Consider the following 22,885-nt stretch of genomic DNA (forward strand, 5'->3'; position numbering starts at 1 on the left):
GCAAAAACGGATAGGGGGCAGCCTACTTGCATCACTGGCCCAACCCATTTGAACGGACACATCTGCAACCCAACATGAACTCACAGAATTCCATCAAGTGAACGCTGCCATTTGGGACAAACGGGTCTTTCCAAAATTCTGCGATGGGGTCACGGAAATGCTTTCTGTGATGGACCTACGGAAGCGCCTTTCCCCATGTTCCCAGAGCTCTAAATTTCCGCAGTCTTATGTTCCAGTTGATGTTTATGTCCAGATTTTTCTTTTTTCACACACTTTCCTCATTTTTTTCTCCTAGCAGGTTAGGGTTAGGGATTGTTTTTGTCTGGGCACACCTTACATTTCTATCTTTCATCTAGTAACCGAATGTGGTATCACTGACTGGAAAAGGTCAACCCAAGGTTTCTCACTCTTCTAATGATAGACTTGGTGATGGATATAGTGATGTGGGAAGCACTTCCCTGACCCAATTGCGGAATGTTGGAAAAACCTGTGAAACTGCTACAGATTTTGTGTCCATTTCACAGAATTATGTGAGATCAGGTTGTCTGCAACACTTCCCAACACCACAGCCAGTTCGAACTGACACTGCTGCACCACTGAGCAATGCCACAGTCCATTTGAATAGACACAACCGCAACACTCATCAACACCACAGTCTGATTAGACCCCAAACATCGCTACGCCACTGCACAGTCAGATTGCTGACACGGCTGTAAGAATAGACGCCACTGCACTACTGACCAACACCATTGATTTATTAGACAACTAACCTACCTCACTGATCCACAGCAGACATATTGCACCCAACCGTACTACTGACCAACATGACAGTCTTTTTGCAGAGTCACATTGAGCTATGTCCGTTTCAGGCTTTTTAGAGTCCTTTTAGAGTCCTTTTAGAGTCCTTTTAGAGTCTTTTTAGAGTCTTTTTAGAGTCTACTTTTAGAGACGGCCCTGCAACGCCGGCACACAGTCCTGTTCTGTTGAATAGACACAGCCACACACAGCTGCTGCTTCATGCCTGTTGCTTGAATACTGGAGTGCTGGAAAACTAGCTACCAAGTAGTTGTAAATACTGCACATTACAAATTGCTTACTTTATATTTGTTATTATTTCACAATGCTACTATCACAATGTCAGAATCGTCACCATAGGACATAACTGGAATGCACAACACTACCTCTTTTTAATACATGTTCTATGTATGTCTGCTGTTGCCCAGCCCTGAACTTTATATGTCTGTATGGGTATTGTATAGGTACTCTAGGTGTAATGTGTGTGTACTGTCTATGTCTAACTGTCTATGTCCACACCAAGAGTCTAGAGTCTATGTGTATGTCTACATGGGAAAGTAAGAAACGTAATTTCAATTCTTTGTATGACCAGCGCAAGTAAAGAAATTGACAATAAAGCCGACTTGACTTGACTTTACACCAGTTACGGCACCTACATACAGTTGCATTACACCTCCATTTGCACAGACATGAATTTCAACAAAAAAGAAGCATTCATAATATGCAGATATTGACATCTTCATTCAGAAAAGTCAGACTTTGATGGTATCACTATTTAAAATGGTTGTAGCTAATTTATGGTACTTCTTTTGAAAAGGTTTTTGAAAACCAAATGGCTACAGTAGGCACAGTTGTGGTACTAGACTGGTGATTGTTCGATTATAGCAAGGTTGTGTGTGTGTGTATGTGTGTCTGGGTGCGTGCGTGTGTGTTTGCGTGCGTTTCGTCTGCATGTGTGCTTCGAGTAGCTATTTCGAGATGGTAAATTTGTCTTTGGTGTAAGGATCATTTGGTGTGGGTGTGGTCTTGTCAAATTCATGTGATTCAAATACTGTCTACTAAGATTCAGATACTAAGTCTGGAAAAATATCTGACAAGAGAGTCGAGAGGAGTTTCACAGTGAGAATCACACAGAGAACACAGTATGGAAACTGTGGTTGTCTTGCACTTTAAAAACGAGAAAGAACGTAATAGATAATTTGAAGCATTCTTGGTCTTGAGGGCATCACAAATATTTCGGCGGGGCCTATGCACTGGGCATTGTGTGATGCCCAGATGTGCATTACAGCCAATGAAAGTGCACCTTATTCCCACTATGCGCATTACGGCCAATGAAGCCCACCTTATTCCCACCAGGACAGTGAAGGGGCACATGGATTCATTCACAAATGTGTTTCTCAGCACTGACTGGCTTTGGGTGGAATTAAAATCGACGTGAAGGAGATCTGTGTGTTTGCCCATCAGAGCACCTGGAGTCTGTACTTGTAGGGCTCTAAATGTTCCTTTTTCATCACCAGCGAAAAATGGCTTGTAGATGTTAATCTTACTAGCCAAACACACACTCACTAGTTGGTCAAAATCGCTAGTATGTTGGTCTTTTCTACCAGCCAAACTGAAAATTCACCAGCATTTGGCTGGTAGGCTGGTGTTCATTTAGAGCCCTGTGTGAAATGTGTTATATTATTAAAGTTGAGTTGAGTTGAGAAGTAGGCTATATGGCCTCGTCCACAATAAGAGACAGACCGACAGACAGGAGGGCAGAAAGAGGGGAAGAGAGAGCAAAGAACAGAGTCGAGAGACGGACTCAGATCTAGCTGCTCTCTCAGCGACATCAGCTGCAAAAACTTTGGTCCCCTTTTCCTTTCAGAAACTCGGGCGTAATGATGGTGTGTTTGGAAACTGTTAGAGGCATTTATGCAACCGCAAAATAGCTGCTCTCCTTCTCTTAACCATTTTAACACTCGTGCTGGCACACAGAGGGGAAATTCAGCCGAAATAGCCCTATTCCTTTTCACAAGTCCTAATTAACGAGCAGCCATTTCTAGTTGCGTTTGTTCTTCATCTCTGATGAATCGCAACGACTTCAATTAATCCCGTGGTTATTGCTTTCGATACAGCAGTATTGCTGTTATACAGCATGCATACATAGGCCTACTTCATTCTGGGAATATTTTGTTAAGTCAATATGATAAGTTTGACCATAGGCTGTGGAATGTTGACCACTATGGATCCAGTGCAAAACGTGCACACACACACACACACACACACACACACACACACACACACACACACACACACACACACACACACACACACACACACACACACACAGAGGACTCTGAAACACACACACACACACACACACACACACACACACACACACACACACACACACACACACACAGACACAAACACAAACACAAACACACACACACACACACACACACACACACACACACACACACACACACACACACTGACACAGAGGACTCTGAGACAAACACAGTGGTTCAAGGTCAAGGTCATTACTACCCTTGCCACCAGCTCTTGGTGTTAACAATGCCACTCCAGCTCTTTCTCACCACAATGGGTTACTTTATCAAGATCAGCAACTGAAACTAACTTAATAACCAGCACGATGTTCCCAGTGCATAAGATTATTACCATGGCAGCACTGGGATGTTTTTGTCCTCTGGCGTCAGGCTGCTACTGCTGGTGGTGACAATTTAAAGACTTAATGGAGAATGAAACTCATGTTTCATTGACATCTTTTAGGCATTTGTATGAGGTCCATCATCTCGCACTGTGATGTCGTGACCAATACAAAACATCATCACCAGTTTCTAAATTCTTGGACAAGCACCAAGTAAACGGGCTACTCGTTATGGAGTCGGGGGAAACAGATGGGTTTAACTTGTAGTAAGAGTTTTTTATGTAGACATTGACTATCTCCCTATTTGATGACGTTTGGCATGGCTACGTGCTGACTTAGACATTTAGATAATCAAAATCAAATTTATAGCGGAGAGCCAGGGGACTAAATTGTGCATTGCATTATGCCCGAAGCCTATTGAGCAGTGAGTGTCCTTGTAGAATACGCTGACCTGCAGAGAAAACACTATTTATGCGCTATGGCGTCATGACATCCCCCTTCCAGTCTGACTTTTCAAAGCAGTTTAAGTGGCCTAGTTTAAAATGCATGGAAATGTTTTTATATATTTATGCACCATCCGATCACTGACTGATCAACTCGCAAATGGTCATATTTTGCTATTTCGTAATTTGTTGCCATGTCGACACATGAAGGCTATTTGTAATTATTCTGGAAAATTTTAAAGGAAGACTGAAAGTGAAAAAAATAACTTAGTCTCCCGCTTCACTGTTGACACTTTGGATAACAAGCCCAAGGGAGATTGTTGGAAGAAAATGTCACATTTAAGTAAATTAATTTCTGCTTTCGGTCTTGAACACGCCTTATGCAAAAATGGAGGAATGTGGCAGATTATTTGGTAGACTTTGTTTCAATGAAGCTGGCCACACTGTTTACATAATTTTATCCCGCAATCACTGCAAAAATGAGGAAACTCTGTTCATATGCGAAATAACAATTCTAAATATTGTGTAGGTTAATTGTTTCTGTTAATTAAATAAGTTAGTTTTTGGTTGTGGTTTTGTTCAGATAAATGTGTCGGCTACGATACAATGAGATATCCATCAATCGCCTTGTCTCTTGAGTGTAGCCACCACAATGATTGAACAAAATCTACCAAAAAGGTTGTCAAAAGTAGTTCATTCTGGTCAGTTAACGTTGGCCCTTATTATTGGAATCCCACATAGCCATTAGATGAATTACCGCGCCAAATGCTGTCAGCTGAGTTATTTGCCCATTTATTTACGTGCTCTAAAAATGGTCCAAGAATGTCCGAACAGTTGTGCCCATGGTGGCCAACCTGCGTCCAACCCCCACCACCCACACACACACACACACACACACACACACACACACACACACACACACACAGAACCCTAAAAAAGGCGCACCTTTATTTCTGTCCCCAATCCACATCGAGATGCTCCCGCCAAAGTTAGTTGCACGTCATTACTTTATTTAGGGCCAATTTATTTACTCGTTGGAATGTGCATGGAAGTGGTTCTATGCTCTGACAGAAATGGCACACGTGCGTTATCAGAAGTGCGAAACCGATAAAAGCGATCAAACAGAGTTGGTATTGCTTTAGTCAATATAAAATGTTTCTTATAATGGGGATATCGCTTGTCGTTACGCACATGGTGCCACACCAAATATACCACTAACGTTTTCTTAGCTAGAGAAATGCTAACATGTTATCACCTAAGCAAGCACATACAGTACTCATTAGTCGCATGCTCTAGTTTGCCTCCTCTGTGGAGAGAAAAAAGGTAGAAATTCCTAAAACTAACTAAGATGCCTTTCCTGGCCACTTACCGCTCTAGCATTTTGTCTTTTTTGTAGAGGTTAATTCTTTTACTCTCGACTGGATTGCGAGACGAGAGGTGCAGCAGTTTCAACTGGAGTCATAGTGGCTTTGCAAACGGGCAGGAAGTTTAACAATAACACTGTAATGGCATTTCCTGGGTACAGTAGCTGGCGCGCGCCAATGCAACATGTGCCACGACGAGGCTAGCGCGCAGCAGCGTCACCAGGCTACGGGGGCTTTGTATACACGTAGCCTTGAGCTCGAGCTCCCCGATGCAACTGTTGATAAGAACTCAGTGTCAAGTAGCATCCTCATCTCCATCCAACATTTTACAGTCGGCGCATTAGCAAACACAGCCACAACATTGCACAATTTATAATCTACACTTGCACAATGTGTCAGTTTATCTAGTCTTGCACGCCATCCCCTCTCCTCATACATTATTGAAGGTTATTTTTTGGCATAAAGAGCGCTACCCTCTGAAGATGAGGGCGCATTGTTTGTTTGTGATGACACCGACGGTGTCAAGACCTTGAACTTGAGCGCATTTGCGCATGCATGGAGGGGAGGGGAGGGCATGGGCAGAGGGAGAGAGGAGAGCAGAGAGGAGGGAGGAGGGGGCCCGTTCCGGGGCCTCCTGGGCGCGGTGGGAGCCTTCAGGGAGGGCCAGACTGGCTATATATCCGCTTTAAACTTGGCCTTGACCCTCACAGCCCTGTCTGACCTGTGTGGAAAGACTGTCTGGGGTGGGGAGAGGAGGGGCGGGTGGTGTGGTGGCGTTGCCTGGACTGAGAGAGAAAGAGAAGAAGAAGAAAGGTTGAAGAGAGGAGACATGTTTGGCTGCTTGAGGAATGGAGGGTGGATGGGATGTGGGGGTGTTTTTTTTCCGTAAACATATTCCATGTGCAAATCCCGCGCTAATGAGCGGATTCTCTCTTCTATATTTATGCTGTAAATATATCCACGCCGCATACTAACTATGCGTACCTGTCTCATCATGTGGTGTGAGTAGCTGTTTTTGCATGGCAGTAAGGACGTGGCGAGGGAGGTTGTCACTATCCAATATAGTAGCAAGTAGTGACAATTTTCCACCATCCCAGCATGGCTCCTGTTGTATTTGCTGTCATCTGATCGTGCCGTCAGTGGTTCATGCACATATGTTTTTTGCGTATTGTGTGGACGTCTTGTGTAGACCAACCCATCAAGTATTCGCCTCGGGGGTTTTATTGTTGATGAGAATTACACATTTATAAAGAGGCTAATACCAATGGATGTAGAAAATATTTGTCTTACATACGCAAGGTGTTTACATGGAAAGCAAACAGAAAAGCCACCAATATGTTCTACTTGACAGTCAATCAGTGACGCACTACGCCGAGGCACAAATACACTGGCATCTTGAGCCAGGGCTCCTCGGATGAAGATGATGTAGGCTAGGGCTCAGAAAATCAAATGGTGGTTTGTAATATACATTTTCAGAGACCAACTAGCATGATGAAAGGGGCTCCATAAGATGAACAGGACACAATAATATAATAATAAGTATAAACTCCTATATGTTTGGAGGTTATAAGGTTTTTATTCTAAAGCGTGATATGATAGGCCTACATTGTCAGACTGATTAAATTAGTGTTTGTAGACAGAACAACTCGAGAAAAGCTATTCTTACACAAATATCCAGTGTTTATTCAAAATATCTTGAAATAATTTCCGAGTGAGTCGTTTTTTACGGAATGGTATCTAGGTGGTACTTGGAGTACATTCGCAATCCAGCTCATACGGTTTTGCTTGAGGAAGCGTGATTCTGGGATTTCTTTTAGTTTTAGTTTAGTTTGGTACCTATGATCGGTATGGAAAAGTACCCTAGCTTTATTCTCAAGGATAAGACAAAATGTCGACGGGAAAGGTAGAGCATGAAAGAAAATATATTAAACAGGCCAATATATTGGTGGAACCTGGCGCATGTGGCGAAAATCGTCTCCAAAACAATAGGCTATAGTTAAGAACTTGTTTATGCTTTAGCCTAATGTCAAAGGACAGCCGGTTGGTCACAGAGCTGGCGTGCCCATATAATAAAACTTTTAAAATACTTTGCAGAAACTTATGAAATGGCGAGTTATGATTAACGTTTTTATGAAGGTGATAAATCTTATTTATGCTCCTGGCATGGGCTATTATTAGCCATTAAATGTGTCCAAAACTTTTGAAAAATATTCAGAAATGTAGTAATCTTATCAAACGCAACCTCAAAAAGATATAGAGATCAACAAAACCCGTCGAGTGTCTGGTAAAAACAGATATTTCGAAATGCAGGACATCTCTTACAAAATTATGGCAGAGGTATCGCAGTTTATTTGGTTGAAATAGTTCTCTTACTGCATATTAAGGTAAATAAATAGTTCCATTAAATAGACCACTCAGAAATTATTCAATATTCCTCTTTCATCTTTTTTACTATGCAGTTGAGAGTTAGCCAAACACTTTCCCTTACTGCAGTCAATCATAAGTGGACCAAACTCTTAACAACCACAGAACTCAAAGCAATAAGCAGCGTCCGATGAATATCTATCTACAGTACCACGCTTGATTTCATATTTATTTTGATCATTTTTTAGATATCAATATTGCCTTAATGGCCAAGATGATTTTTGACCATTTATGTTAATGTTCAACCAGTGCGCACATCATCCGACAATTTGCCTGATAAAAGTGTTCAAAGCCGCGTTTAGGTGCCCATATGACTCACTGTCTGCATGTCATGACGCAGGCATTGAGCATTCTCATTCAAGGTGCGGTGTTTAAGCTTAATGATTTCTAGGCTAAATGGTTGCAACCATATTTGTATCCCTGCGCTGTACACGCAAAGAACACTGTCGCTATAGTTAAATGTCTTGGTGATCTTAATTGGAAACTCGCAACTGTTTGTGGTTTCACACCTTAAGTCGCGTTCTGTCTGTCCGTGCAGAAAACATTTCTGTGACTGAGTCCACGGTCAAGGTTTTTGAGCTAAGTGTCACGTGATCAGTATTTTTACCCAATGAACGCGCTCCGTTTCGGACGGCAGACCATTGCGTCAATGCGGAGTGGATGTAACCAAGTGTCCTGAACTGGACCTCGGTCTTTACAACAGAATTCTCCGCCCGAATGGTGAACGTGATATGACCACCTCTTTGGTCCTGAATCCTCGCTGGGCGGACACGGTTATGTTTGTGTATGAAAACAACTTGGATGAGCTGAACAAGAACATGGAGGGTCTGGTTGGTAGCGGCAATTTCGCAGCCAACCAGTGCAGGAATCTCATGGCTCACTCCGCCTTGGGGGGTCACCCGTCCAGCCTGGTGCACAGCTCCAGCTACTCCGCCGTGGATGTACCTGGATCAGGCTCCAGCGATGCGGGCAAACAGTGCACACCTTGCCCGGGCGTTCCACAAGGCTCGTCCACAGGTCCTTTGCCTTACGGCTACTTCGGCAACGGCTATTACCCCTGCAGAATGGGGCGGGGTTCCCTCAAATCCTGCACCCAGCCGAGTGCACTTAGCTATTCTGCGGAGAAATACATGGACACCCCGGTCTCATCCGAAGAATACCCCAGCAGAGCTAAGGAATTCGCCTTTTACCACGGCTACCCGAGCCCCTACCAGTCTATGGCCAGCTACCTGGATGTGTCGGTGGTGCAGACGTTAGGGACGGGAGAGCCGCGCCATGACACCCTGCTGCCGATGGACAGCTATCAGCCCTGGGCTCTGACTAACGGCTGGGGCGGACAGATGTACTGTTCAAAGGACCAGAGTCAAGCCGGGCATCTCTGGAAATCTGCACTAGCAGGTAAATGCAGCATTTAAGTCGGTCCATCTCTTTTCTGTTTTGAATTTCTCAGTAACGAGTTTTACGCATTGTTGGTTTCATTTTTTATCTTATATTTTGAGTTGTTTCTCTTTCTAAATCGGCATTGAAAGTTATATTGTAGGTCTATATGTTGTTGTTGTACCGGCTATACTAAAATGGCCCTTGCTGTTAGCCATTATAACTGGTACCACCAGCTAAGGTTGCAGAGGCCTACTCTTCAGAAATGCATTGCTACGACATGGCTTCTTCTAAACTCTCAAACATGTCTGACATTGGTATAGGGGTGCTAATATTAAGATGGCGCGTGAGGGGAATCCAGTTGGTAAAATAAAGATGCCTTAGACGACGGTGTTTGTGGGCTGCCAAGGCCTAAAACCCATGAGTTATTTTGTTGTTATTCTTTCCAGATGTAGTGGCTCATCAACATGACGGAGGCTCATTCCGCCGCGGCAGAAAGAAGAGAATACCCTACACCAAGGTGCAGCTGAAGGAACTGGAGAAAGAGTACGGCGCCAACAAATTTATCACAAAGGACAAGAGGAGAAAGATTTCGGCCGTCACCAACCTGTCCGAGCGGCAGATCACCATTTGGTTTCAGAACAGGAGGGTAAAAGAAAAGAAATTCGTCGCCAAAGTCAAGACCAGCGCGCCGTAAACAGGGGAGGACCGGTGGCCATTGCGCGTGAGACTCTTTTCTCTTAATGACTTTGAAGGAGTGACGAAGTGGGGGTAAAGTCACGTTGGTGCTCCTTCGAATTTGGGCTAAAAATTGATATATCGATGCCCTGGTAGAGTATCATGGAGAAGAAAGAATGGAATATCGAAAAACCGAGAACCTGTAAAGACTATGCAGAGGCCTGTACATACAGCACGTGCCTGTTGTGATGTATGACAATGTTTTCTTCTTAAATTGTGCTTTAACATGTATTTTACAGCATTTAAATGTCATGTATACGTCCATTGTTGTTGTTGTTCTTGATGTAGTAGTGTAGAAAATATATTGTCTGAATAATATGAATAATAATCCTAATCTATACTGTTTATAACGCCTGTAAAACAGTACTATTACGCAGTGTATAATAAATTGCTTAATCTCAAGAAATCTTCATGCATTGGGTTTAAAAAGGGGCTTTAGGCCAGCAATGAAGACTCTGTTTATATAAACATATCTGAAGGCCCAATATGGAGCTGGCTAAATGTAAGAATTGTTTGATAGTCTTGTCGCATAGGCCTAAGCCCTCAATCATCTCTGCTGTTTAGCCTATATAGCATATACGTGTTTGTACGCATGGAAAACATCCTTTCTTTTATTTTACACAGAAAATTCACAAAGCACTTATTGTTTGCAAAGTCAATCCACACGTTAACTTTTAAAAACAGTGTAGACCAATTCATTGTTGCCAAATGTGATTACACGTGAACGCTGTGGAGAAATAGCAATATTTTCAAAGTGTTTTAAAAGTAAGCCATATTGTCTGTTTAAGGCTGGTTGTAGAACAATAAAATGTCATACTGATGTAATTCATACGCTCATACACTCTTCCTCACAGCCCCTCTCGCTAAGAATCACGGTTCGGCTTAGTCGGTAGCATTATTTTGAGATCAAAATATTAATATATCGGCCTATTTATATATATGTGGAGTTTTTATTTATTTATTTGTTTACAAATACAAATTACCCATAGGCATATTTAAAATATCTTAATGCAGGGACCTAAATGTAAATCTACATTTATTATTATTTATGTATTATTATTATTCTTTAAAAAAAAAAGTAAAATCAATGTGAAGTGCTTTCATGTAGATACTAGATAGTCCAAGATAATCTTTTGGTGGCGTGAAGCTATGAACTTGTTAAGTAAGCCCTGGACAGATTCCCTAAACCAGCCCTTAACCTTGACCTTGACAGTCACGTGCTGTCAGAATGACCGGAGACTTTTGTCTCGCCCAAGCCATGAAAACGCCAAAGTGATTGGCTGTAGGTTTTGCGCGCGCGCGCACGCAACCTTCTTTGAAATGCAGTAGGCCTACCAACCACCCCCGTGTCATTAAACAAAATCACTTTTTAATTCAACGTTTGAACTGTGAAAAAGTTACTAAACCGCTGTTTTCCTCGAGCTCCGAGAGGCGCCCAAGGCCTCAGGCTGTGAGCAGGATGAAATCTCTTCCCCGAAAGAACTTTATTCTGTGGAACAGATTTACTCTCGATGATCTCCTTTATAGTCATTTTGAGGCGTGATTTACGCATGTGTCCATGTCGGAGCACTTTAATTGTCAGATAGTAAGCAGAGCTGCCGGCTGCTTCTCCTGGACCCTGCACTTAGCGCGCTCTAGATTAGTTCGGGTGAAAAAGGTCTGTCGTTACTCAGGCCCTTCACATCATCACCTACGTATCTGACCAAACCGTTATCCACTCCCCTGTGCTCTCTCGTGAGGCAGATGCCTCATGGCAAAACGCAAACACGCAGAAAAAACGGTCAGATGTGGCGCTTGTTATAATGGATAGCTTGAGTCTTGGAGTGTTGCGTATTCACACAACTGACAACCAGACGTCAACTAGAGTTTTGGCTACATTTGAAGCTCTATCGGCAACTAACACATTTCAGAAGCTATATAGGCCTATTTGTAGGAGCAACAATGACAGGTTGTCTTCCTGTAAACACGTTACATCAGTAGGCTAGTTAATAACATACGCACCACACACACACACACACACACACACACACACACACACACACACACACACACACACACACACACACACAGTGTTGATAACTCCCCGCTCAGGTAATGGAATCATAACATAGGCTACCTGGCGCAAGCTAAAGCAATAACCTGTGAGTGTTTAAGCTTAAATCCATTTTGGGTTCAATCATAGTTGTATGTGGTTACCGTGATGGTGACGGCGTGAGCTCCAGGGTTCACACATGCCTATCCCATCGTCGGGTTCCCAGGCTGCAAGATGACCACAACAACACAACAGAATGTAACCAAGCCAGATTGGAATGGTAAACAAGACAATAGACGCGCATATTCAAATAGTTGTTTGAGAGGATTGATAGAACTACATTACCCTGCGTTAAGTTTGGCATTTTGTCTTTTGGATTTTGCATCCCCTGTTGCTGTAATGATAGGAATCCCCATCAGCAGTATCATGTTGACGTCAGGGCAATTAAGGATTAGAGGCCCTTCTACAAGTAGGCCTATGTGCTGGTATGAAGGCGGTAAACAGGTGTCTGCGTAATATAGGTGTCTGCGTCTGCGTAATATAGGCCAGACGAAACACTGCATTAGGCTAAATATGTCTGCATCAGCTGAGTAATAACCCAGTAAGTAATACATACACTGCCAGCAATTGTTTATTGACTTTTGGATGGAGGGAGTGAATATGACTCATAAGGACTTGCAGTTGCTTCAGCCCATTCTTTAGTCTTGGGTCTGGTCGGTGCTTGGATCCAGGCAAAGCTCGTCGCAGGGAGAAAAAAACCCAAAACAAAACGTGAGTGCAGACGAGACTTGCACCTACCAGACAAGATAGGGCCATAAAGGTCGACTTGTCTTCCTTCCACTTGTAGTTAACATTGAACTTGACAAAAGCATTCTAACAAACGGCGCGTCTGCTGCGTGTTTACACTCTGATTTAATGGCGGTCTTTCGGCCTCCATAGAAAAGGCACAATATAGGATTCCATCCCACCATGAAGGTCGGCTACCTTCGGCCGCACAATAAAGCTGCCATGTCGTCTTAAGCCCCAAAAAAGCAAAAACAGTTTTACCAGCTCCACGTTGACATTATAGCGGAATAACTGTTTTAAATCGTGTCATTAGGGAAACATGGTATGGATTTTGAAGCTGCGCACATCTTTTTAAAATTAAGTATAGCCCAGGGATGTGAGGACAAAGACATTTTGTGTTTTACATTTTCTGTAGGCAAGGTGATTGACAGGCAAATACAGTAGCGAGAAAGACAGACAGTTACAGTTATCTTTCTTTCATGGTTCTATGCTTTTAACGGAACCTGTTAAAGATGCACCTTCCACAATGTGTAAGATGAGATTGAATAAAATGGTTATACGCGTGTTTCATTCAAGCACATCTGCTAGCGTAAACAATCTTTTTGCCTAGGCGTCCACTAAGGAAACCCCGCGCCAAGTATTTGATCACACGTTCTAAAATTAAACAGGGGTCATATGACGGCATAGAGACCAGCAGAATATCTGCATGTCTCGATAATGAAATAGGATCGATGTCTTCGCCTGTGCCAAAACACGCTTTTTGTACTTATTGGAGTGGTGCGTGTAGCTTGGGTATTTGGAGTGATTTAGGTTATGTAGCCTAGACATATTTGGTAATGCTCACAACGCCTTTCCCAGAACATTCTGACAATCTAGGCCTATACTCAAACTGTGCCAATCTTCTGCTGAAATGGAACTCAACCCAACAAAATTGGCAACCAACAAAATTGTTTTTAGAGGGTGTTGCAAGAGGCTGTGGTGTATATTTTCTAGACCCTAGAAGACGACACCATATCCGAAAATAAACAACTGGACTGTTCCGATAGATAGGACCTTTCCAGGGGCGCTTTAACCGTGCGCAATGACACAGCTGTGTTGCCTGTTTAACTGGCGATACGCTCCTATCTGTGAACTGCAAAGCCTCTCCGTACATATTTGCTTTTTTATTCAGTGCTCCTAGGATGCCATTCCAAATTTTAATACTAATTGCCAAAACCTCGCACTTTGGAGAGAGAGATTTGCGCCTGCACAGGAGCCTCGTCCGTGTGCGCCATTAAGAAACGTGGCCATTCTTTTCCAGTGCCAAATATGCGACTACTGGAGACGCGGCCATTCGAGGATCTACTCTCGTTTGGACAGCTATCTAGCTGGTCAGCCTGGGCCGAGGAATGTTGGTGTCGGCCCTCCACGTCTTTCAAGTTCATGTCCAGCCACCCCGTCGTCCTCCTCAACCCCCTCGGCCCCTATACCCATCCCCCACTCTGGCCATTCCATCCCCCACGTCTGCGTTTCGGACAGTCCTTTGTTACCCGGAGGACTTTGCTGTTGAACTTGAGACATCTTGTAAACAGTAAGTAGTCTGGGCCTTGTCTGGACGGACGGAGGTGGTCAATAGGACCTGTGGCGTAAAGAGGAGATTCTCTATACAGGAAGAGAATACACTGGGAAACGACTTCACACACACACACACACACACACACACACACACACACACACACACACACACACACACACACACACACACACACACACACACACACACACACACACACACACACACACACACACGACCCCATTGCTGTTGCCAATGCATGAGCAGCAATGGTCAAGACAAACAGAGCCCTGTAGTAATTGACTGGAGGAAAGAGAAAATAGCATGAAAACTGTTGGATGTCCAGTGCACTGATGTCTCCTCCCTCAAATTGTAAAAGTAGGGGTTTCACGTACATGTCATTGTATTCCAACTCACATGGCGCGTTTCTGCCAGAGCTGAATGAAAAAGGGGTTTTGTACAACGTCCCTTCCTTTTAACAGTTGTCTTGTAGCCTAGCTACAGCATCTGTTTGAATCAGACAGGCACACTCAAGAATAATGAAAAACTACCCAGGAATAAAACACGACCAAAAAAGGTTTTTTTTTGCAAGATATTGCAAGGAAGATTTTTCTTGCTGGCTCTATGGCTTTATTCAGACTAATCGCACATTCAAACAAAAGTATTTATCCATGGAGATTTAATGTCGACGTGTTTTCTGGAATATGCTTAATATGCAGGCCATATGCTTAATATGTAGTCAATATACACATGCATAGCACGTATTATTATTATTATTATTATTATTATTATTATTATTTACTAGCATGCTAAATGTAAGTTACTGTTGAATTTCGAGGGGTTTAATAGCGAGCATACGGATTTAGTCACCTGACCGTATCAGATGTCGTGAATGTGTTGCAAAAAGACACTGTCGCAGCACAAATGAATTGGAATGACTCAAGAATTGAGGCTATGGAACAGAAATGGTGGCTTATCATGATGTATTTATATTCTGACCCAGTATTGCCTACATATTCATCAGTGTGTCTATTGTCTTTCAGAAAATGTTCATTAAATCACTAGTTGGTCTGTGGAAATGTTTGGGAAAGTAATTCAGATGTTTCTTTTTTTCTGGATCGTCCGAACGAAATGTAGCATGTCATGTAGATTGTATCATGTATGAAACGCATAACAAAAATTGCACGTGTTGTATATTTGCAATATCTATATGTATAGTTATACTTAGAACAGACGACTCTTTGTTTTAGAGGCGTTTAATTTGCTATTTCAAACAAATCAACACGTTGCTATAAAATAACAGTTGATATACAATCATTTTTACAGGACTATATGGTTCAATGAAGAAAAAAAAACTTGAATTTGAACTCAAAATTCCTAAACATTGTTTCATCAGTCATGAAAAATGACGGCAATGAGGCGCCATATTTCCAGCCTATTGCCTAGCCTATTGTCCATGCCTGTTTTTCAGAATAGACCATAATGTATTCCCATTTTCTCAGTTGTTCCATCAGTTTACATAGAGATGGGTCTGCTAGTGAAAAATTGACTCAAGTGCTTGGGCTGATATGTTTACACAACCGAGATTTGTTCTTGTACCATATTAGGCCTTTTGTGACTCCTCGGTGAAGGCTACTCGGCAGTCGGCACAACCATTTGAGGAAATGCAAGAGCATTTTGGAGATGCAACCAGACCAGTTGTAGTCCATGCTGACCTCATGAATTTGAAGGATAAAACAAAAAAGTCGGGCGATGGCAAACATTTTTGCGCCATCACGGCATGTAAATGGACGGTAATAAAATATAGCTCTGCCACCCAACACCAAAATAAAAACACAAAGGTAATCAGAAATGCCTTTGATACGTGGTACTTGAGAAGTTAAGTGTACATCTGAGTTAATTAAATCGTTCGGCTCACCTGCAAGCTGTAAGCTAATTGTTGTCCGTGTTTGGTCGTTGACAATAAAGAATACCAACTGGAGTTACGGCTGAGTTTTATTTTACTTCAGACAATATTTCTTTAATGATTTACCAACGTTGGGTCGTGTGGGAAATGGGAAACAGCGGGATAGTGTAAGTGTTGACAAACAGAAACAGCGTTTGGGAAGGTTCCCGCGCGCTAATGAGCTCCGGCCCACCCGCGCGCCATGGCAGGACATCATAACGCACGAGAAGGAATGCGCACGGCTCTCTCGCTCTCGAACTGAGATCAACATAACTTTAAGACTGCCGCAGTAAAATAACCAAATGTATTGGCATGCAACACACAACTCATGTGTGAAATTTTACAGGGCACTACAATTATGTTGACCTTATAAAGGCGAGCTGTTTTTGGAAGCAATGGAGACTCCATGATATGCGGGTTCTTATTTGTACGGCTATCTTATTCATTTACGCACTGATCCCCAATATTAAGGTGCTTAACGATACTAATAACGGATTGATCCGCCAAGCTACTCTTGGATGGACAGTCGACTCCACAGCCTATATCAGAGGGGTGTGGACGCAAGCAAGGCCTGTAGCCTACTTATAGACTCCAGAACAATCAAGCATTGTTCTCACAGATTCGTGTCTTGGATTTAGTCAAATTAAAGTTCAGCAGGCATACCCGAGCGAAACATTTTAAACCAAAGCCTAGCCAGTGATTGAAATCCAACGAACATCTGGGGGAGTTGTGTGTATCGTGGTGCAGTAAAGGCGGACAAATGTTGTTTAGCGACCGCAGCGAGAGCCCGCTGGCACTGGCTGAATGTGCTCCAGATGTGTGGAGGCCGCGCGCCCTTACTTGCCTCGGTGCCCTCCGGTGAGCCGGGGGCGAGCCGAACATTGATCCCCAATTGACCTCCATCACATTCGGCAATGCCGAATCCCAATTCCGGGCGCCAGTAAACGCCAATGGTTCTATCATCGTGTGGGTGGTTTATCATCACCTCTCGTCACGCAGTCCACTGACTGGCATCCCCTGACCAGCCAAAGCTGACACCAGGTGTAGGGGGACAAAGGCGAAGTAGCAGGGATGGCGAGGGCCTAAGGAGGCCACACATTCTTAGGAGTTTATGACGCCAGGTGAAGATTTGGAGACTTTACGCATGGGTTACATATTCCAAACAAAATGTGTTTGGCCTAGTAAAGTGTTAAAGGGAAGATCATATACACGCATTTTTGCCAGTGGCCAATCTATGTGTAGGGCTAGGCCTGCACACTCTATCTTAAGGAGAACTCCAAAAACCGTCAGATATTATTCCGCAATCAACACAATAAATTGAAATGTCTTTGAAAGTACTGTAATTACTGTGACATTCAGAAATTGTTCATATTTGACAACTTTTCTATTCTTGAAATGTTCAGAATATGTACTTTTAATCAGGATAAACCTAGGCCTATAGTGTAACATAATGATTCTGTGTTTCGCGCTTTACATTGTGCCGCATTTTGCGCGACATTCAGGACAGCACGAGGGGATCTATGCAATGGCACATATATAAACGCTTTGGTGCTAAATGACCTTAAAGAGAACACTGATGTCTGCAGATGTGTGGCTGCAAGTCCAATGCTGGAGTAAATTGGGGATTTTAGGCGCAATTCAAAGAAATATAGGCAATGAGTAGTAACCCGAGTTGAGCAATAAAAGTGGGTATACTGGTGTGTTAAATATAATTGTGTCGTTCCATGTGAAATGAACATATTCAGCTCTTTCTTATGTGGATGTGTCGAAGTCTCTTTGTCGCCACCGGGCGTTCATTAGCCGTCATTGCAAGATGAAGATTTTATCTGGAAAATTAAAAATCCGAGCTAGGATGGACAGTGCCTGGTTTTATTTTATGTGGGCAGAACAGAAGAGACATTTGTCAAAACCGATAAGCGTTTCTAGAAGTCCAGCTAGTGATAACGGCACAAAAGAAAGAGTAGTTTCTCTTGGGAAGGGATTTCGGGCCTGTTTGACCTTCAAGGACTCACAAGGGCAGAACGGATCGCTAGGCAAGAAGGACTGATTTGAGCACGACCCATGTTTTTTTACGATGCCGAAAAGCCGGCGGTGGCGTGGTGACGGCATCAGCTCCTCTTTTACAGGAAGTCCCTTTATTGAATTGTTCTCGCTCTGATAGGCACCCGGGACACCAAGCGTGTGTTTCTCCGCTTAATTGTCTGTTGGCGGCTGTAAAAAGTCACTGAAATACACAACTATAAAGGACTTCACACATGTCCAATGATAAAGCCCGACTGCCCAATTTCATATATAAACCAAAATGGAGTTTGAGAGGTTCCAGAATTGGCCCACCCTTTTTCATATATTCTTCAATAAGGGGGGAGATGGGGGGCAAATGCTGTGTTGTTTAATATTATTTAGTATTGTGTTTTTTGATCGGATAGGGATTAACTACTAACATTTTTGATCCTATCCAATTGCCTATTTTCTACTTTTAGGCAAGGATTTATGTAACTTGTCCATTGACTAATCAATTTAAGAATATCCACTCCTAGTTGCCTATTTAATTTATAAATGTTTGGGTTAATTGAGAAAAGTTTCAAAAATGTAATACAGGAATCTGATTTGCAAGGTGTTTTGCAAAAATGAATCGTGCAATTCTGTAGTTTTACTATTTGAAAAAGAGCCTCCATGATACCACCCACCGTTATCAGGTTTACTTTATTTGGGACAAGAGGCAAGACTGTAGCCAATAACCTGTGCCATATCTGCCTCTGCCTAGCAGACACACATCTGTAGAAATCATAGGGGTTGTGTGTTTTTTGTGCCTGGCCTAAATAACAGAATAATATGACTGGTGTCTATCTATTATGATAACATGAAATTTAGATTTTGCCAAAAGTCTGGTGCAGATAGCGTTCACAACCTGGATGGAAAAACCACTTACACAATCACAAGATTACAAGTCATAATTCTAATTTCAGAAAGCTCATGGTGTTTAACTTGGGTAATAATATCACATAAAATGTATAGAGAAACTTTGTCATAACCATGTCATATCAATTACCTCCAAAAGGGCTTTATTGGCATGGTAAACACTAACATTTTATCTGTAAAGTAATCGCATAGAACAGTGGTTTTCAACGTGTGGGCCAGGGACCCCCGGGGATGGCGAGGGGCTACTAGGGGTGTCGCAAGAGGATGCAGGAAATTTTGTAGGAGTATAGCAAAACAAAATAAATAATTGAGTAAATTGAATAACTTCAGTAAACCAAAATGATCCAAAACAGGCTAAATATTCCCATTATAAATGAATGCACTATAAATGAAATGATATGAAAAGGCTAGGCTGATGGAGGATGCACTGTGACTGTGTCATTGTATGTTATGTTTCCTGTAGCACTTGAATGGTTTTAGGGATGCACCAATTTCAACAAGTTGTGAAAGGGGTGTGTGCACTGAATATATATATAGAATAGAATATAATATATAGAATAGAATATAAATATAAAATATGTATAGTGCACTTCCCATGTCAGGGGGCCTTTGTTCGAATCTATGGGTTATGGGGGCCTTGTCATGGTAAAGATTGAGAACCCCTAGCATAGTCCCTAGCACCCCTACCCCTAGCATAGTGTCTTCACAGGCAAAGACATGGCAAATTGAGGCTGTTTTCCTTTCAGTGTTGGAATGCAGGATTCTCTCTCCCTCTCTCTCTCTCTCTCTCTCTCTCTCTCTCTCTCTCTCTCTCTCTCTCTCTCTCTCTCTCTCCCTCCCTGTGTGTTCCAGCCCAACAGCTTCAAAGGATGGCAACAAATGGCAATTCTCATCTGGGACATGGTTGTGGCCACAGCATAAAGTTGTACAACAGTGCCATCTGTTGGTTAAAACTGAACATAACATGTTGAATCCACTGCACTGAGTTGCAACTCCAATGTATGCCATTCATTTGCAGTGTACTGTTTTGTGTTTTCATTATTTATTACCTCCCCCAAGGAGATTATGTTTTCGGTCGTGTTGGTTTGTCTGTCTGTCTGTCTGTCTGGCTGTCTGCAAGATATCTCAAAAAGTTATGGACGGATTTGGATGAAATTTTGTTGAATTGTTGGAAATGTCAAAAGGAACAAGTGATTAAATTGTGGTGGTGAACCGAATCACGATGCGGATCCAGAAATTATTTTAAAAAGTGGTATATCATTGCTGGATAGGGAGAGTTTTGACATTCCAGTTTCTAACCCCACAAAAACAAAGCAGAAAGACTTGAAAAAAAATGACGGTGTAACATAGTAAAATGTTCTATCAAACAGCTTACTTGGCAGAGGTCTGCACTCTTGGTGTATTTCTAGTTACTAATGCACTGCTATGCAAAACCTGGTCGGATGACCGAAACGTTGTATTAAAGTTTGTTGGTGGAATGGACAGTGTACAGGATTTCTTTACACTTGACAACTTGACAACCCCACTGGGATAACATCCTACGCACCTGCCCAACTACAGAGGTGTGCAAAAGTGTCTTTGTTGAACAGTACTCATATTTCCTAATTTTTTCCCATTCCGTGCAGTAAATATCCCTCTGTGTTTTATGTATCTCATTTCAATATCTGCACCAATTGAGTTGCTTTCGATCTCATTGTCACAGTGTGTATAATGTAAATTGCACATGTGAATGGTTGTAATACGTAGGGCTGGGTTCAAAATATCTAATCGCGATCCAATATCGATTCATGTTTGAAAAATGAGATATCGATTCACAACTTTGTGGATCGATCTTTTGCAGATGATAATAGGCGCTATTTTCTCCAGCACATCCTGTATGGTATTTCATGTTTGTGTGGGCATCTACGGCTGAGATATTTAGGTTTTTATAGCCGGTCTTAGAATTCTAGGCATAAATGGGTTGAAGTAACAAACCAGCAATACAGAAGATAGATATTGAATCGAATCGGATCGGATTGTGGATCGAATTGGATCATGACCTTCTGGATCGGAATCAAATCGATCCATGATATTTGGATCGATTCCCAGCCCTAATACGCCCAAATCATTCTATTCTATTCCTATTCTATTCTATTCTGTTCCATTCTTGTAGTAGTAATACATTATTACATTACATTACACATAGCTGACACTTTTATCCAAAGCAACCAACTCACAGATATTACAGGGTATTGGTTACAATCCCTGGTGTAGTGTGCTAGTTGCCTTGCTCTGGGCCACTTAAACCATGGAGGGAGAAAGGGATTGGTATGGGTGGGGATCGAACCTGCAACCCTATGATCTACAGTCCGACTCCTTAAGCATTACACCACAGCTGCCAGCAGTAGTAGTTGTAGTAAAAGTTGTTGTTGTTGTTGTTACTTTAGTATAACGTGTGTAATTTACATGAAGGGACCGTGCAGGACTATGTGCAGTCCTATGTGCAATAGGTACATGCACTATGGTGGCTTTTGGTGACGTACTGCAAGCAAAAGCACATCTGTACTCAGAGTACCTTTGTGTCCATATTCATTTATTCATTACACATGTCTTTATTTAATCATTTTTATTATACTGTATGTATTATTATTATTATCATTGTAAAGCATCATCACTGCAGTCTTACAATACACATTAGGCTTCTCCCCGAAAGCAAGCAGGCTTCATCTTCTGTAGTCTGACTCCTGCCAGACACTCGTGTATTTCCGCTCAGCTTTGTGAGCTCCCACGAGGACCTGGGTGACCTATAGGATTCTCCCTGGTCCCAAAACAAAATGCAGAAGAACCAATCAGGAGCGCATGGCTAGTGACTTTGGGGCAGGGGAAATTGCCAGCCACAGTGGCCAGTGAACTACACAATCGATGTTAAGTCCAGTTCCCTGGGCCTCCCATGTATCCAGAGGCGCATCTTGCCACCAGGCAAGGCAGGCAGCCGGTTGGGGCCCCCAAGCCCAGAGATAGTGAATAATAGCCCACACTTTACCACAGTAGTGGTGATTTTGGTTCAAATGTTCACTCTTTTGCATTTTCGCTTAGGGCCCCACCTGACCCTAGAATCGCCTCTGCATGTATTATGTGTAGTTGCCTCACTTCATGCTTTTGTTAAAACATGCTCAGAACATTCGTGTTAAGAATATTACTTTCTAACTCTTTATACCCAAGGATGGATTACTGTACAGGCCTATCGGGCCCAGGCCAGGGGCCCAAGAGCCAAGGGGGCCCTGAAGCCCGAGCCGCAGTGCTATGTTTTGATATTGTGTTAAATTGCACTTTTTTTACTACCATATTTTCAAATAACCCCTGAACCCTCAGCAAAAAGGCTGTAACATCTTGGCTAAACACCTAAATCTTTCGGAACCTTGCTATTTCATGCAGAGAGAGGTCTTTCTTTTTGTCTGGACCAGTGGGCTATGAAGACATAACCGTCTCTGCTTATACCTAAATTCCTTAAAGGGGTATGCCACTATTTTGGGGCTTAATACAGTTAAAATCGTTGGCCAGGGTTTATACAGGTGGTAAAGTGTCTTATCTTTCATGTTATGCGCTGTCTTGCTTTTAGACAAGTTAAAAAAGGGAGTATGTAGCCAAGCTAGTGAAAGTCAATGGATCCGTGTAGCATGTAGCATGCTACACGGATCCATTGACTTTCACTCGCTTAGCGACATGCTACCTCTTTTAACTTATCTTAAAGCAAGACAACGGCTTACATGAAAAAGCCGTTTAAGGCTGTCTGGTTTTCTAGCCTGTTGAATTTGGATGAATTGTTTGGTTGTGCGATCACGGTCACTTGTATCAAGGTCTAGAATGCCAGTACCGGT

General features: G+C 42.5%; 1 protein-coding gene and 1 long non-coding RNA gene across 2 annotated transcripts in view; both read left to right on the plus strand.

Moving 5' to 3' along the window:
* Positions 1-16,100, plus strand: part of LOC134438488 (uncharacterized) — a 27,159-nt gene extending 11,059 nt beyond the window's left edge. Inside the window, exon 3 of the long non-coding RNA XR_010032593.1 lies at positions 15,772-16,100. This is a non-coding gene — a long non-coding RNA (uncharacterized LOC134438488). The remainder of the gene's footprint in view (positions 1-15,771) is intronic.
* Positions 8,361-10,623, plus strand: hoxb13a (homeobox B13a). Its single transcript, XM_063215360.1, has 2 exons — positions 8,361-9,077; positions 9,506-10,623. The coding sequence occupies exons 1-2, from the start codon at positions 8,411-8,413 to the stop codon at positions 9,751-9,753; spliced, it is 915 nt and encodes a 304-aa protein (XP_063071430.1). The 5' UTR covers positions 8,361-8,410; the 3' UTR covers positions 9,754-10,623.
* Positions 16,101-22,885: the final 6,785 nt, after the last annotated feature.

This window comes from Engraulis encrasicolus, chromosome 2 (assembly GCF_034702125.1).
Source record: "Engraulis encrasicolus isolate BLACKSEA-1 chromosome 2, IST_EnEncr_1.0, whole genome shotgun sequence".
Classification (NCBI taxonomy): Eukaryota; Metazoa; Chordata; class Actinopteri; order Clupeiformes; family Engraulidae; genus Engraulis; species Engraulis encrasicolus.

Excerpts from the sequence above, each read along its gene's own strand:
- hoxb13a (XM_063215360.1), top strand. The coding sequence starts at position 8,411 with ATGACCACCTCTTTGGTCCTGAATCCTCGCTGGGCGGACACGGTTATG. Across the intron at positions 9,078-9,505 it reads CTGGAAATCTGCACTAGCAG|ATGTAGTGGCTCATCAACAT; the intron begins GTAAATGCAGCA and ends TATTCTTTCCAG.